The sequence below is a fragment of the Lagenorhynchus albirostris genome, chromosome 3 (genome assembly GCF_949774975.1).
Source record: "Lagenorhynchus albirostris chromosome 3, mLagAlb1.1, whole genome shotgun sequence".
Classification (NCBI taxonomy): domain Eukaryota; kingdom Metazoa; phylum Chordata; class Mammalia; order Artiodactyla; family Delphinidae; genus Lagenorhynchus; species Lagenorhynchus albirostris.
Window position 1 is genome coordinate 60,949,382 of NC_083097.1, and position 18,319 is coordinate 60,967,700.

The 18,319-nt window shown below is 36.4% G+C and overlaps 1 protein-coding gene across 2 annotated transcripts in view; it reads right to left on the reverse strand.

The window, feature by feature from the left end:
• Positions 1-13,747, reverse strand: part of WDR41 (WD repeat domain 41) — a 45,429-nt gene extending 31,682 nt beyond the window's left edge. For both annotated transcript variants that reach the window (XM_060143158.1, XM_060143159.1), the window contains exons 1-3: positions 13,509-13,747; positions 11,001-11,116; positions 112-160 (exon numbers count right to left, since the gene is read on the reverse strand). In XM_060143158.1, coding sequence (XP_059999141.1) covers positions 112-160; positions 11,001-11,116; positions 13,509-13,559 — 216 coding nt within the window. In that variant the 5' untranslated portion in view covers positions 13,560-13,747. The remainder of the gene's footprint in view (positions 1-111; positions 161-11,000; positions 11,117-13,508) is intronic.
• Between the last annotated feature and the right edge of the window lie 4,572 nt (positions 13,748-18,319).

Sequence of the window (18,319 nt, forward strand, 5' to 3'; positions counted from 1 at the left end):
CTAGTCTCAACCTACTGATACGCAGGTGTATCTCCAGATAATGTTTATGAACGCATACTCAACTATACAGTCATGTCTTTATTACACAATCCACATAGCAACAATACACACCTGGGCATTCCACACAACTATAATTCCATCATCACCAGCAGATGCAAATCTGGTTAGAGAAAAAAGGTCAAGAAAAAAAAAATCACTGATGACATTTAAGTGCTAAGATTACAAAGATACCATCAGACCTTATTAATAGTATTTTGACTTACTAATATCAATACAGATTAAGTTCTTTAAACTAATTTAACAAATATTTACAGAATACCTTCTAAGTTTTGTGCCAGGTACTGAGAATCCAAAGATAAGTAAGACCATTCAGAAAGTTAAAATGAATAAACTGCTAGACTAAGAATAAGGGAGATCAATGATCTTTAAAGTCCTTCCTTGCTTTAAAATCATGATTAAACCCTGACTTAAGTGACATGAAACCAAGCTGAGGAAAAGCTACAGTGACAGGAAATGATACTCTAGGAGTGGAACAAAGGAATCATGTCCTTAGATTCCTTACTTTCTAGGTAAAGATATTTAGATATTTTAACTCTACTATTTAAAGCCAGTTTCTCTCCTTTGCTCCCCTCAGCTCTGTGGTCTTTCCACATAAATACTGTGTTCTTTGGTTTGGAAGGTTTGGTTTTTGTTTTGTTTTGTTTTTTTCAGCGAAAATTCTTGAAATGAAAAGAGGTAAAGGTAAGTTGCTTCATGGCAAGAGAAAAGAGCTGTGATGAACTAAATTATAGCTTCTCTCCCCTCTTTACCACCCATTCACTACATGTCAAGGAACAATCATCTATATTTTGTAGAGTAGAAGATAACCATGACACAAACACTATCAAGAAAAATCACTTGTACAGGATTATTCATCCATAGTGCCTGCATTATAATAAAATCAAACACTACTCTCAAGCAGTGTCCCAACACAGTGGTGTACAGCAATCACATTGTAAGCATGTCAAGTAATTTGTTATTAATAATGTAGTACACAAGTTTGTAAATGATTTTTTAATTGGAGTATATAGTTGCTTTACAATGTTTATTAGCTTCTGCAGTACAGCAAAGTGAATCAGTTAAACATATATCCACTCTTCTTTACATTCCCTTCCCATTTAGGTCACTGCAGAGCTGTAAATCATTCTTTAAGGAATCAAAATCAATTCAGTTGTTCCCATAATATCACTTTCATTCACTTGAATTCAAGGTTTGCTTTTCTGAATAGGAGAGAAAGAAGTGGTATTGTAGAGAGCCAGCTATGAACTGCATGCAGTGATGGTTAACAACCACTAATAAATGGTACTCTGTTAGCAGCTATGGCATTTAGAAAACGTGTTACTTCCTTGCAAGACTGTTAGTGTGTTTTCACAAAAATCTGGGCATGCCTTGAACAGCTTCATTAAAGTTATCATTGTAAGCCTTATGTGTGTCATTAGGAGAAAAGCAGAGAAGTGATACATTAGGATACAAGAATTACTTTGTTCCTTAGAGTATGTGTTCTATTGAATTTTACCCTATAGATATCCATATAATCTCACTACTTCAGTCATGTAACACTTTCCTTAACACTCCAAACTGAGCTTCAAGTTCAAATTTCTCATGCTCAAAGCCTCACACATAGCTATTGTCTTCACTGGCTCTGACAATTCCCATACCCAGCACTCGTTTCAAAATCCTTTGCTTACATTTTCTACTGCATGAGCTAAGAGATTATCCAGGAGATGGGAAACTGGCCTAATACAGTCTGACAAAGTCCGTTAGTAATTTTTTAATAAAGAGCTACGTATCTTTTTAACAGAAAGGACCTTTAAAACGTCTTAGTTAACTAGACAGAAATCATATAAAGAATTATTTTAAAATCCATACCTAACATTTATTTTATTTTCAAAATGAAATATAAAAGATATAGAGACTAAAAAGAAAACAATCATTTTATATTTTAAAATGTACTTTCTTATGCTTAATTACATAGATTTTCTGAATCAAAACACTAAACAATGCCTTGAGTATCAAAAATAGTCACTGGATGTAAATCTTTAATAGCTTATGTTTCTAGGCCTATTGATTTCTTTTTATTTGTATCATGATGGTGGGCAGGGCAGAACTCAAGGTCTTAAGATTTCTTTGGTATAAAACATCAATTTCTATTGATTCTTGAAACTCTTATAATTGCTTTTCTCTCTTTTAGAAGAGTGCAGGTTTAAAATACATACTTTTTTCTAACCCTGATTGTTAACTTCTCATTATTGTTTTATCATGTCTGAATCTCATGACTTCACAATGAGAGATGACTGAACGGTTGAGAGTTTAGAAATGAGATACAGAGCATTTCACCTCAAACTTTAATTCAATCAGTGGTGAACAAAAGTTAAATCTAAACAATGCTCAATAGTAATGCATGAAATCACAGCCCTTTTTGTTTTTAATTGTTCAGAGGTCAATTACCCAGTGTGTATATTATTCAAGCTTTTCAATTCTCATATATTCTATTGTTTGGGTTTTTTTTTTTTTTTTTTGCCATTCCAGTATTTCTTATTACCTGCTCTAAAGAGGAAACATGAAGCTTTAAAATGTAAACCAGTATGACTTTGCTACATATTAGTACCAATCATAAACTAATAAAAGGGTGGGAGATCATTTGCAAATTATCCATTCTCCTAGGATGAATAACTGAAAACTAGCAGCACTATATCAGTTTATCTTAATCAGTTTATCCTCATCAGTCAAGCACACACTCCAACCATCTCCAAATTTTTAGAAATGAAAATTCAACTCAAGAATCCCTAACAGTAAGATATACTGTAATTGATTAAAAGAAGTAATGAACCATAAAAAAGAAGGAATTAAGATATTAATAAGGTTTAATCTAGTCAATGGAAGGAAGAATAGTGGCTATACTGTCATATAATAATATACAAAACAAACTTTTAAACATTCTAAATTAATAGAATCCAAAGATTCAAATCTAAAGATAAGATTTTAAGAGAAATCCTTCTTTACTGATTAACACAAAATGTAGTGAGATTTCATGTCATGTGTCAGGGAACTGCCAAGATCAATTACATGTTGTTCTTGCTTCAAGATCTTAAAACTTAGTGATTGTTTAGAAATGTACTATATTTCATCAAATATAAGACATACTATTATTTTATGTACTATTAAGGAAAAAATGATGTCAATTATTAATGAAAGACACCATCAATTATACGATGTATCCAAATTTTAAGATGTTACAATAGGAAAATATAAGCTTTTTATAATCAATGAATTTTAGTAATTGTATTTATTGATCTTTCTAATATGGCACTTTCTAGTCCAACAAATTTCTGATTATGTCTAGCAGGTTTAAAGGACTGAAGAAATGCTTTTTCAGTAAATAAATGAATAAGCAAACACTTAAGTGTTAAAAGGGCTCTGTAGGGCTTCCCTGGTGGTGCAGTGGTTGACAGTCCGCCTGCTGATGCACGGGACACGGGTTTGTGCCCCGGTCCAGGAAGATCCCACATGCGGCAGAGCAGCTAGGCCCGTGAGCCATGGCCGCTGAGCCTGCGCATCTGGAGCCTGTGCTCCGCAACGGGAGAGGCCACAACAGTGAGAGGCCCGCGTACCGCCCAAAAAAAAAAAAAAAAAAGGGCTCTGTAAAATAGATTAATAGTATTAATGTAACCTCACTTTCCCCTTTAATCATGACTAATATACCAACATACTGTCAAAACAAAACTAGAAATTCAAAATATGTGAAGCCCAGAATCTCACCACATACAAAAATAAATTCCTTTTATTTTTTCATTTTCCTGTCCCATTCTTTTTTTTTATAAATTTATTTTATTTTATTTATTTTTGGCTATGTTGGGTCTCTGTTGCTGTGCACAGGCTTTCTCTAGTTGTGGTGAGCGGGGGCCACTCTTCGTTACGGTGCGTGGGCTTCTCATTGCGGTGGCTTCTCTTGTTGCGGAGCACGGGCTCTGGGCATGTGGGCTTCAGCAGTTGCGGCACACAGGCTCAGTAGTTATAGCTCGCGGGCTCTAGAGTGCAGGCTCAGTAGTTGTGGCGCATGGGCTTACTTGCTCCACAGCATGTGGGATCTTCCCAGACCAGGGCTCGAACCCGTCTCCCCTGCATTGGCAGGTGGATTCTTAATCACTGCACCACCAGGGAAGCCCCTCCTATCCCACTCTTATGCATAACCTTCAAGTTTTCTCAACTTGAAACCAACTCTTTAAAAATACTCATTGAGACTGTACATTTAATTTAGTGACATTTAATTAAATAAGCAAAAACTATACGCATGAAAAAAGTTTAAAAACATGAAGTGTGATTTAATGAAGACCTATAGCAGAGCTTCTAGAATGTTCCATCCTCTCTTCCCCTCATTATGAGAATTGTGAGAGTCAATGATCCACTCATTCAAGAAATATTAAGCATTAACTATATATTAAGCATTAACTTTATATATCTATATGCTTGATCCTGAGGGTAAAGATCAATGAGATAGTTCTTGCCCTTGAAAAGCTCACAGTCTACATTACTATGGAATGCTACAGGGTCCAAATTATGAATCCATTGAGAATTCTCAGTTATACTCATTTCAGTTTATAGAAATCATTTCCTTTAAACACCTTCCTTTGGACAGCTCAGAGAAAGCACTCTCATTCTTGCCAACTGTGGGCTTAAAGTACAGCAAAGGTTCACAAAGATTTGTATAAAATAAAATATTTCCACATGTAATTCCTATGTCCATTACCTACATGCTTATTTAATAGTCCTTATTCAAAAGAATTTATTTCAATTAAGTCAAAGGTGCTACAGATTCAAACATAACCTTAAAGGACATAAAAAATATAATCCATAAACCTGAACATAAACTTTCCTGTATTCAATATTTACATAACCATAAAGCACTGGAAAAATAATAGAGTATTATCATGGCAATACAGAAGTCCCCATGGTTAACTAACTTCCCACCAAATCGACAAGTACTTTCTAATCATGAGGCAACTAAAACAGTATAGTTTTTACAATGTAGTAAAGTTGAAAAACTTCTACTAGAGAAAGTTCCTTGGCCTCTCTCTGTCCCACTGATGTAATAAATGAGTTTAAGAGAATGAATTGAGTATGCTCAGTTCAGACCCTTCTGGGTTTTCTCTGAGACTTGACTGTTCATAAAGAGGCAACATTCTGGTCTGCTCTTATTTTTGAGGTAAACTTACATCCAAGTGGGAGGCTTGCAGATGTCCAGCAGTACCCGTGATTCAGTGACGTCTACGTAACTCAGGGTGAAAATCAGGAAACCCACTGTGGTTGTATATCAAAGCTACAACCTTTAGTCCAGCTTTTTGCTAGTTATTACTTTATTAAGCTGATGGGTTCATGTCCATCTGTGTGATTCCTGCATCTAATAATACATCAAAGCTACATCCTTTAATCCAGCTTTTTGATAGTTATTACTTTATTAAGCTGATGGGTTCATGTCCAACTGTTTGATTCCTGCATCTAATAATATCTAAGAAAAAATTTTATTTTACACTGAAACAAAAATACCTTTTAAATTGGTGTTTTTTTCTCTATATCAAATATATATCATTTTTAAACTTTTCATTATGAAGAATTTAAGTATATATAAAAGTAAAAACAGTATAAGAAAAATCTCCAGGTAACATGTCTTCAATAATTATCAACTCATGACCAATACTGTTTCATCTGTACCACAGCCAATCCCCCCTTTGCAGATTATTCTGAAGCAAATCCCAGTCACCGTATTTCATTTCATCAATAAATATTTCAATATATATTTACATCACAACTAAAGTTAACATTTAATTTCTTAATGTCACCACAGTGTAATCAAATTTCCCTGTCTCACAATGTTTTTTAAGTGTATTAGAAGCAGGATCTAAGTAAGGTTCATACGCTGCAACTGATCTCTAAAGTCTCTCTTGTTCTATTGATTCTTTCTTCATGTATGTTTTTCCTTGCAATTAAACATTTGTCTTACAGAGTTCTGGATTTTGCTAGCTACCTTCTTATGTTGTCATTTGATATACACCTCTGTCCCCTGCGTTTCTAGTAAATTGAGAGATCTAAAGACTTAATCATATTTGAATTTGACTTTTTGGTAAGACCACTTCATAAGCAGTTTATGTACCCCAACAAGAAATACAATTTCCAGCAATCTTTTTGTGTGTGTGTGATGTTAACAGCTATCAATAACCATTGCCTAAATTTGTTATTATATTAGAGGTTGCGAAATTATAATATTCCAATTCCATGATTCTTCCTAACTTGAATTCTTCTATAAAGAAAATGTCCTCTCATCCAACATTACTGATCTCAAGATAGAGTTTGTATAGAAAGGCAGTATAGATCTTGACTTGCAGATACCCCTTCAAGAGAGGACTTGCTGCCCAGCTATGAGGAATATGGTTATCTGCCTCCAGCTGTTGACTTCAGGGTCCATTTCAGCTTTCAAGTTGAAGTCAAACTATCTCAGTTGGCCCCCAGCCCCTGGGATATAAGCAAGTTGGTGGAAGCCAGGGCACGTTCTTGGATGGCCCTCAGCCAATGTCTAAGCATTGCAGGCAAACACTCCTAGTTATTTCCCTAATGCAGGACTCATCTAAAGAGCACTCTTTCCTCCAGAGCTCCACATTGGGCTTACAGAGACTTTGTCAAATCTGCATCACAGTTTGAGACAGCTCCCCTTGTCCAATCCTGCTTCTTCCCTTTTCCCTTCAATGGTATTTCTCTCTAATAAACCTTTTGCATGCTTAATTCCATTTTACTGTCTACTTCCCAGGGAAACCAGGTATTAGGAGGATCTAAATGATCTTGATTACCGATTTCTATTCTCTAAGTGTTAGTGAAAAAGATATTCTTAGCTTTAGAACATTGTCTTAAAGATATAACATACTGTTTGCTGTTAGTGAATTATCAAACTGTACTGAGTTTGTCTAGATTCTTGTGAATGTACAGCTTCACCAGTCAACCTAAAGTACATTTTTTTTCTTCAGTCTGGCATTTCATGGGTCATCTGATTCTTTTCCAGTCATGATCACCATCCTACATAACCTTGTCTGTTTCCTGGAGGAGCAAGGGATGGTCAAATGAGCAACAGAGAAAACTATTCTTAAAATGTGTTATGAACTCAGTTTAGTTTAATGTGTCAAATGCTAAAGTATTACATGCAATTTTTAGCACAGTCCACTTTTTGGATGACTCTTGCTGAGGCTTAGCCTTCTTTAGTGATCTCCCAATCAATATGACCCTCACTTTATGTTCAAAAAATACTAAAGAAGATAAGAAAAGGCTGCTGTCTGTTAGGTTATACAGGATTTATTTGGTATCTTCAAAAACCAACCTGAGAAAATTTTCCACTCACTGCTTTTAGCTGAGCCACTGAGAAAACAAGAAAATCCTTCAGCAAAATTCTCAATAAAATGATATTATCTAAAGACCTGAAGCGTGAAACCTGGATTACAACAGCTGACCAAAAACCCAGAATGTGATGTCTATAAAAACTAAATAAAAACATGAAAAGTATAACAATATTTATTTAAAAACTGGAAAGATATTTCTATAATTTGACAATGCATATATAATATACATATGTAACAGTAAAAAGATATCTGAATTATCTAAACTATCAAATCAAGAATGAAAACACTGAGCTCTACTATTTATAATAGTTACATCATTTGTATATTTTTAAATGTATTTCTTACCAATAATGACTCTTTCAGTTTTGTTTTGTTTTTCTAGTACACTACAGAATTAAATCTTTTAAAACAAAACAGATTGAAAGTTCTTCAGGTCTGCAACTGAGTAAAAAACTTCATACCTAATTATATGTAACTTTTGACAAAGTCATGACTTCAGTACAAAGAATTAAATGTGGTTCATGTAGTAATATGTTCACTTGACAGCAAAAGCCAAAAAGTAGGCTTTTTAAAAAAATCTATTCTAGACATTTAGATTCACTGTGGTATACAGCAAACATGGCCACCAATCTCCCTATTTCCACCACCACTTGCAGTAGGATTTAGTTGCTTCTCCCATCAAGAGGTAGAGTTTATTTATCAACTTACTGAATTCACTCCAGCTCCTGACTTGCTTTAGCCCATGAGACAACATCAAACATGATGAAAACAGACTTGAAAAGAGTTTTACACTGGGGCTTGCCCTTTTGCTGGTATTTGAACTCCATCCCTATGGGAACTAGCACTTGAGTAACCACATGGAGAGAGACCCCAGTCATCCCAGCTGAGACCACTGTAAACCTGCCAACCCCATCTACCTGGTGACCACAAAAGCATAAGCGAACCTAACCAAGATCCGCTGATCCCAGCAGAGACAAAAGAACCCACCCAGCTGAGCCTAACCCAAATGCCATCCCACAGAATAGTGAAATAAATAAATAGTGTTTGTTTTAAACTACTAAATTTGGGCTGATATTTGACAAGGACAACAGATTACTGATATACTCACCTACAGCTTTTTACTGTTTACGTAACATTTACTGTATCATTGAATAACTGCAGTATACACAAGCACTACTTTGGGAAAATGTAATCAAATATCAGTACCTGTACAATGATCATTACTCTACAAGATGGCCTTTTCTGCAGATTCTTCTAACTATGTAGTAAGAATAATCAAGAAGATATTTTAAAGGACAGATAGCAATCAACATGGAATCTTAACAGTTAATCTATTAAAAAAAAATTTAAAGACCACATCCTGAAAGTATACTGTATATTTTGTATTTAGCTTTCTTAGACAAAACTATTTGAGGACTCCTTAAAGCCCAAATATTAGGGATTATGGTCTAAGAAATCATTTTGGTTTTTTTAACTTACGTTTTAGCATCTTACAATGGTAAAAGACGGTACCAGAAAACTTTAGTAGTCCAAATGTCCTATCTTTCCAAAAATGTTTAGTTTCAAAGATGACTGACTAAATAAATAAGTAAATGTCTCTCAGGACATGGCAACAGTAAGTATTACCAAAAAGGGTGAAGATTATTATACTATGGCTGACATGCTATAATTTGGTTGGCTCACATCACAACAAGAAAATTGTGTTAATAGGCTAGTAATACCAAAAAAAGGCAAATCCTTTCAAGCAAAAGTTGAGGAGCATATTTTCATAATAATTTGGCTGGACTTGTCCCTGGTTTCTAAAAGAGAGCCGGGCCCCTCAGAGCTCACCTGAGTTTATGCTAATGAGATGATTCATGGTGGACCCCTAGACAATTTAAGGATGGGGACTGGCCATGTGGGGAATATGAACCATGCAATTAGAGGGTTGGGGCTTTGAGCCATGGGGTATCATCCTGACCTCCCAACCTGGGGGAGCAAGGAGGGGATGGCAGGGAGAGAAGGGCTGGAAATTGAGTTCAATCATGAGGCAAATAAGTGAAACAATCATTCCCATGTAATGAAACCCCAATAAAAACTCTTGACACCCAGAGCTTGAGTGAGCTTCCTCACTGGTGATCTGCATTGATGTGCTGAAAGGGTGATGTGTCCTGAGGACACAGAAGCCTTACATTTGGGACCCTCCTAGACCTTACCCTATGCATCTCTACATTTGGCTAATCCCGATCATATCCTTTATAATAAAACTGTAATCATAAGTATAGTGCTTTCCTGAATTCTGTTAGTCATTCTAGAGGATTATCAAACCTGAGGGGGTAGTAGAAATTTGTAGTTAATTGGTCAGAAGTGCAGGTGGCCTGGGAACCCTGGAGATTGCAGCTGTGACTGAGGTGAAGGGACTGTTGTACATGACTGTGCCCTTAACCTTTAAAATTCAACCTAACTCCAGGTAGTGCCAGAATTGCACTGCACATGGGAAAAGCAACTAAATACCAGAAACATAAAAAGAGCAAAGAGAAGACAAGGTTAAAAAACAGTGATAGTGAGTGATAGTGAGAATTAGAAATAATCACAGTAGCAGTCACCCATTGAGTCAAAAATGATAGTGATAGTGAGAATTAGAAAAAATCACAGTAGCAGTCACCCATTGAGTCAAAAATGGAAGGAAAAGAAGACAGTATCAAAGGCAAAAGAGAAAATTAAGAGATGATAGGGGAATAACTGATAAGGACAAGAGAAGTGGAGTTAGAGAGTTAGGATGGCATGCAACATGTACACTTAATAGTTGAGGGAATCATTCATTCATTTAACAACTATTAATAACCTGCTACATGTAAGGCACTGTACCAGGTACTAAAGATACTGTGGTGAATAAAAAAAAAACATGGCCCTCACTCTCATCTAGAGAGGAAGATAAATATTATACAGTTACACAATTAATTGTGTAATTGTTATTAAGGCTACAAAGGATAACTGTATAATTGAACAAAGTCTTAATAAAACAGATATACAGATCAATAATAAGCTAAATCTACAGTTCTAAGACCTACACACCTTCATCTCTATTTGCAAATATATTAAACACAACATTATACATGTTAGCAAGGAAGTACAGAATAATGTACATTTTAAAGGGTTTCACAAATAACAAAAAATTCAGATTAAATCCTTACCTTACCTTCCACTAAAAACAGTACATTCCTGGAAGGTACCTAATATTTAAACATTTCCCATATTGGTTCTCAAATTTAGCTTCACCTTAACATAGTTAAAACTCCCATCAACATTTTAAAGTCATACACTTCCTTTAAACTAATGAAAATATTTGTGAGTATTCAAAAAGACCAAAAAAAAACAAACAAACAAAAATAAGATCACCAGAAATGATATCCCAACTTTTGGGCAAAAAGACTTCAGACACATATTTCATCAAGAGGCAGAGGTCAATTTCTACTAAATGTTATTAATGATCAGTTTTGAAATTTTTAGAAAAGCTGGATTAATTTTGAAGTTGTTTTTAACATACAATTCCCTAAAAACTCTTTCCAAACAGTAGTCAATTGGAAAACTAGAGTTTCTTACCTGTAATCATCTAACTGTACCAGAAACCGTACAATATCATGATGAGCTTTCAGTACAAGCAGTTCAGTGTAGGGGTTCTGGGTTTGTTCTTCACCTATTGTCTGTAAAGGAGATTGCTTGTAATGGGGAGAAAAAAAAGAGAGAAAAAAAGAGATAAAATGATTTATGATAAAAGACCACATTCGAATAAAACACATGGTATGCATCTAAGAACACAAGTTTTAAAAAACTGTAAGATATTATGTTCTAATACTATATATTATTTCCCCTAACATCAAGTAACTGCCAATTTAACATAAAACATTTCTCTTACCACAAATCCACATCATAAATTTTAAATTTTGAACTCAAAATAAATTTTTAAAGGGTGTATTTTGTTTCATGGAAATTACACCTCAATAAACCTGACCTAAAAAATCAATGGGCCAGGGGCTTCCCTGGTGGTGCAGTGATTGAGAGTCCGCCTGCAGATGCAGGGGACACGGGTTCGTGCCCCAGTCTGGGAGGACCCCACATGCTGCGGAGCGGCTGGGCCCGTGAGCCATGGCCGCTGAGTCTGCACGTCCAGAGCCTGTGTTCCGCGACAGGAGAGGCCACAACACTGAGAGGCCCGCGTACCACAAAAAAAAAAAAAAAAAAAAAAATCAATGGGCCAAACCAACACAATATTTTAGGATGGGTGTTTGCCAATTAAAACTTGGCAGAAACAAAACTGAAGGTCAAAGGGGTAAAATATAGACTAAAACAGTGCCTACGCCATTACAGGCACTCAACACATGTTTACTGAATAAATAAAGGAAGAAATGAAATAATTCAGTCAATGAATTCAATAAATTCAACTTCAGACAGTAGCATTGATAAAGATAACTGGTAACATTTACAGAGTATTAAGCTCAGTCCTAAACCTACACACCTTCATCCCTATTTGCAAACAGGTGGGCGGCAGTCCATATGCCACACACTGGGTAAAGCACATATGGCTTATAACTCACCCAATAATTCTGTAAGGTAGATCTTATCAACCCCATTTCTATAGTCAAACCCAGTACTATTTCAGATTAAAAAAACCTGTGTTCTTAACCTCTGAACTGCAGTTTCTCAAACTTGACACTACTGACATTTTGGACTAGGTAATTTTTTTGTTGAGGGCTTTCCTGTGCATTGAAGGATGCTCAACATCATCCCTGGCTTCTACACACTAGATGCCAATAGAAATCCAACCTCTCCCCCCACCCCCAAATCGTGACAATCAAAAATATCTCTGGACATTGCCAAATGTCCTCTAAGGGGCAAAATCATCCCAGCAGACAAACACTGCTTAAAATTAGGGGAAAATCTTTGGTTCTGATAATGTACAGATTCACAGCAGTTCTAAAACGGAAGTACTTTTACATGAACAAATGTACAATTTAACACGCATGAATTTTTTTTAATTCACCTTCAAAGCAGTAATTTTTTATTTATCCCATCTCCCTTCTAGCAGTGGTTCTGATGAGAAAAGTAAAGGCAAGAAATCTGAAAACTGTATACCACTTCCCCCAAATGAAAGCTTGCCAAGCACGGCAGAATTAGTTAATCAAATTCTACAACTTATCAAATAATCGGGTTAACACATAATTGTCATATATATCACAAATGAACTAATCACTTTTCCACAATTCTTTCATAATCTTTAGAATTCAAGCCTATCTGAAATAAGCCTAATTTTAAATAAGAAATACTTCTTAAAAATTAGACAATAAGCCTCAACTGCAAAAATATGAGGAAGTTAAAACGGAGAAATAACGTTGCTTAGCTTACAACCACCCAAGTTTTTTTTTAACAATCAAAACAACTATTTTCTATTAAAAATAAAAGGGAATTCAACATAAATTCTATTCTTCAGTGGCATATGAAATAAATTCCAGACCTCGACACTTTTCAGGTTCCAAAATTATTTTATTCGCAACATTTCAAATGTAAATCTCATTAGTCTGGTCAGTTATTCAGGCCCATGAAGAAAGTGTGACTATGGAACCCAAAATAGCAGCTAAAACATAATTTATTTTACTTTTAAGCAAATTATTTTTTAAAATAATTATCTTTTTTGGTTTTATATAAATAATCAAATTAATTTCATATTCCATGAGCAAGCATCAGTTGATGTTGGGAAGCGACACCATATCAAACAAACCAGAAGTGTAAATCTGCAGTCACCGTTTCTTAGTCTCTACCAAACCGGATACTTTTTCTGTTGAAGTGAGACTGGTTTACGTGGGGAGACCAGTTAAGGCTCCTTGAGCCTGTTGCTGAACTACGTCAGTTTCAGTTTCCACACCTAGTGGAACATGGATTTACCTCTCAGGGAAAGAGCCCCCGAAACCCGACCCCGCCGACCCCGCCCTCGCAACCCGCAGGCCCCGCCTCCGCCGGGTCTTCCTCATCCCGTCAGCTCTCCGGCTCACACAAGCCGCAGCTACGGCAAGCAAAGCCTCTGCGTTGGCAGGCAGGGTCCACCCCGGGGTTTACCTCGGCCAGTCCCTGAGGTTCTCGGCCTCCCCCGATCAGCCATCGCAACATCCGGGCAGCGACGGCGTTTCGCGGGCCTAGGCCCCAGTCAGCCCGCACTCCGCGCCAGGCTCAGCCTTTCTCCTACCTCTCTGGTAGCAGCTCAATGGAGGCGCTAATACCTGCCTTCTCAGATTTGCCCAAAATACGAAGTACGAAGCAGAGCGCAACGAAGAGGGAAGACTTTTGTCCCCAGAGAGCTGCCGTACCCACCCGCAAGAGGTTTGGTTAAGGGGAGCCGCCAGGGGAGCAGCAGCAGCCGAAAGCTAGGGTGTCCGCGGAGGTTCAGAGGCCCGCGCGGCACCGAGTGAGCACGCGCGGGGCGTCGCCTGATTTGCGCACAGAGCCTGGGTAGTTCGAGCGGCCCCTTGTGGACACGCGGAACGCAGCAACTGGAGCCCGTCGTTGCTCAAGTGCTGCCAAGAATAAATAGTCCCCTCCCTTTTTAGATGGCTTTTGCATCTTTCACTTGGCAAGCTTGGGGACCAGGAAGCCTTTCCATCTCCCGGCGGTTTCCTAAAGAGCTGCCTGGAGAAAGTGAACTTCAGTAGGCTTTTTCATCCGGGCTAATCCCAGTGGCACGTGTGTACACCAGAATAAATCTGGCCAGTATTTATTGTGTGCTGTAGTACAGGTACTGTGCTAAGACTTTACATAAATCCTAACTGTAACCCTATACTGCCTATACTCCCTATTTTATAAAGAAACTGACCTCTGAAAGACTGGGTAGTTTGTCTACGGATAACAGCTAGAAAGTGGCTACACACGCTGAAACCAAATATCCTAGCTCCAAAATTAGTGCTCTTAACTGTATGCTATACTGTTTCACATAATCTCCCTAAAGAATAGAAGGCACTACACATCCTCTTTTTTTGACTTTTTTTGTTGAAGTATAGTTTATTTACAATGTTTCAGGTGTACAGCAAAGTGATTCAGTTATACATATATATTCCTTCTCAGATTTTTTTCCTTTATACAAGATATTGAACATAGTTACCTGTGCTGTTCAGGTTTTTGTTGTTTATTCAATATTTTATATATAATGGTGTATATCTGTTAATCCGAAACTCCTAATTTGTCCCTCCCTCCCCCTTTCCCCTTTGGCAACTGTTAGTTTTCTATGTCTGTGAGTCTATTTCTCTTTTGTAAATAAGTTTGTATCATTTTTTTAGATTCCACATATAAGTGATATATTTGTCTTTCTCTGACTTACTTAGTATGATAATCTCTAGGTCCATCCATGTTGCTGGAAATGGCATTATTTCATTTTTTATGGCTAAGTAGTATTTCATTGTGTATACATACCATATCTTCTTTATCCACTCATCTGTCCATGGACATTTAGATTGCTTCCATGTTGTGGCTGTTGTAAATAGTGCTGCTATGAACATTGGGGTGCATGTGTTCAAGTTAAGAGTTTTCTCTGGATATATGCCCAGGAGTGGGGTTGCTGGATCATATGGTAGCTCTATTTTTAGTTTTTTAAGGAACCTCCATACTGTATCCATAGTGGCCGCACCAATTTACATTCTCACCAACAGTGTAGGAGGGTTCCCTTTTCTCCCCATCCTCTCCAGCATTTATTATTTGTAGACTTGGATGATGGCCATTCTAACTGCTATGAGGGAATACCTCATTGTAGTTCTGATTTGCATTTCTCTAATCATTAGCAATGTTGAGCATCTTTTCATGTGCCTCTTGGCCATCAGTATGTCTTCTCTATAGAAATGTCTATTTAGGTTTTGATTGGGTTGTTTGAGTTTTATGATAATGAGCTGTATGAGCTGTTTCTATATTTTGGAAATTAATCCCTTCTCGGTCACATCATTTGCAAATATTTCTCCCATTCCGTAGGTTGCATTTTCATTTTGTTTATAGTTTCCTTTGCTGTACAAAGGCTTTTAAGTTTAATTAGGTCCGGTTTATTATTGCTTTTGTTTCCATTACTCTAGGAAACAGATCCCAAAAAATACTGCTATGATTTATGTCAAAGAGTGCTCTGCCTGTGTTTTCCTCTAAGAGTTTTATAGTATCCAGTCTTACATTTAAGTTTGTAATCCATTTTTATTTTTGTATATGGTGTTAGAGAATGTTCTAATTTCATTCTTTTACATGTAGCTGTCCAGTTTTCCCAGCACCACTTATTGAAGAGACAGTCTTTTCTCCACTGTATATTCTTGCCTCCTTTGTTGTAGATTAATTGACCATAAGTGCATGGGTTTATTTCTGGGCTTTCTACCCTATTCCATTGATCTATGTGTCTATTTTTGTGTCTGTACCATACTGTTCTGATGACTGCAGCTTGTAGTATAGTCTGAAGTCAGGAAGGGTAATTTCTCCAGCTCCATTCTTCTTTTTTAAGATTGTTTTGGCTATTTGCAGTCTTTTGTGTTCCCATACAAATTTTAAAATTTTTTGTTCAAGTTCTGTGAAAAATGCCATTAGTAATTTGATAGGGATTGCATTCAGTCTGTAGATTGACTTGGAAAGTAGGCTCATTTTAATAATATTCATTCTTCCAATCCAAGAACACGGTATATCTTTCCATCCGTGTGTGCTGTCTTCAAGTTCTTTCATCAGCATCTTATAGTTTTCAGAATACAGGTCTTTTGCCTCCTTAGATAGGTTTATTTCTAGGTATTTTATTCTTTATGATGTGATGGTAAATGGGATTATTTCCTTAATTTCTCTTCCTGATAGTTCATTGTTAGTTTATAGAAATGCAACATATTTCTGTATATTAATTTTGTATCAGGCAACTTTACCAAATTCACTGATGAGCTCTCGTAGTTTTCTGGTGGCATCTTTAGGATTTTCTATGTATAGTATCATGTCCTCTGCAAACAGGCACAGTTTTACTTCTTCCTTTCCCATCTGGACTCCTTTTCTTTCTTTTTCTTCTCTGATTGCTGTGGCTAGGACTTACAAAACTATTTTGACTACAAGTGGCAAGAGTGGGCATCCTTGTCTTGTTCCTGATCTTAGGGGGAATACTTTCAGCTTTTCATGGTTGAGTATGATGTTAGCTGTGGGTTTGTCATATATGGCCTTTATTATGTTGAGGTATGTTCCCTCTAGGCCCATGTTTAGGAGAATTTTTATCATAAATGGACGTTGAATTTTAGCAAAAGCTTTTTCTGCATCTATTGAGATGATCATATGGCTTTTACTCTATTTGTTAATGTGGTGTATCACATTGATTGACTTGTGGATACTGAAAAATACTTGCATCCCTGGGATAAATACCACTTGATCATGGTGTATGATCATTTTAATGTGCTGTTGCACTCAATTTGCTAACATTTGGTTGAGTATTTTTGTGTCTATTTTCATCAGTGATATTAGCCTGTAATTTTCTCCTTTTGTGATATCTTTGGTTTTGGTATGAGGGTGATGGTGGCCTCATAGAATGAGTTTGGAAGTGTTCCTTACACTGCAATTTTTTTGAATAGTTTCAAAACCTATTCTTTAAATGTTTGGTAGAATTCACCTGTGAAGCCATCTGGTCCTGGACTTTTCTTTGTTGGGAGTTTACTGAATCAATTTCAGTACTGGTAATGGTTCTGTTCATATTTTCTATTTCTTCCTGGTTCAGTCCAGGGAGATTGTACCTTTCTAAGAACGTGTCCATTTCTTCTACATTGTCCATTTTATTGTTGTATAAATTGGTGCTCATAGTAGTCTCCTATGATGCTTTGTATTTCTGTGGTGTTGGTTATAACCTCTTATTCATTTTTTTATTTTATTGAGGTATAGTTGATTTACAATGCTGTGGTAATTTTTACTGTACACCAGAGTGATTCAGTTTTATACACACACACACACTTTTTCATATTCTTTTCCATTATGGTTTATCACAGGATATTGAATATAATTCCCTATGCTATACAGTCAAACCTTGTTGTTTATCCATTCTACACATAATAGTTTGCATCTACTAATCCCAAGCTCCCAATCCATCCCTCCCCAACCCCTCTCCCCCTTGGCAACCACAAGTCTGTTCTCTATATATGTAAGTCTCTATTTTATAGATAAGTTCATTTGTATCATATTTTAGATTCCACGTGTAAGTGATATCATATGGTATTTGTTTTTCTGACTTACTTCACTTAGTATGATAATCTCTAGGTCCATCCATGTTGCTGCACATGGCATTATCCATTTTCATTTCCGATTTTACTGATTTGGGCCTTCTCCCTTTTTTTCTTGTAAGTCTAGCTAAAGGTTTATCAATTTTGTTTATCTTTCAAATGACCAGCTTTTAGTTTCATTAGTATTCTCTATTCCTTTTTAGTCTTCATTTCATTTATTTTTTTCTCTGATCTCTTTCATTTCTTTCCTTCTACTAACTTTGGTTTTGTTTGTTCTTCTTTCTATATTTGCTCATATTCTCTATTTTGACTACTAGATTTCCACAGGTACTCAAAGGGCTGTGGTTCTCTACTCTGGTTGCATATCAGAATTACTGGGTAGCTTCTGAAAAATATATATTCCTGGTTTCCACCCCAGATTTATTAAAATAATGTCTATGGTTAGAACATAGAAATCAGGGTTTGGGGAAAGTTCCTCAGGTTATTCTCAAGAGTAGCAAGGGTTGAGAATCACTGGTCTAGGGACTACATATGTCGGTAAAAGTTCATATATATATTTCCGTATGTGATTGTTAGGTTCAAATAAAGGTGTAGCAATAAATTCTTATAGAGAACCTACCACAAGTATCCCAACCAATGCATGAACTCAATAAACATTACTGGTCACAGATTCACTAGAGA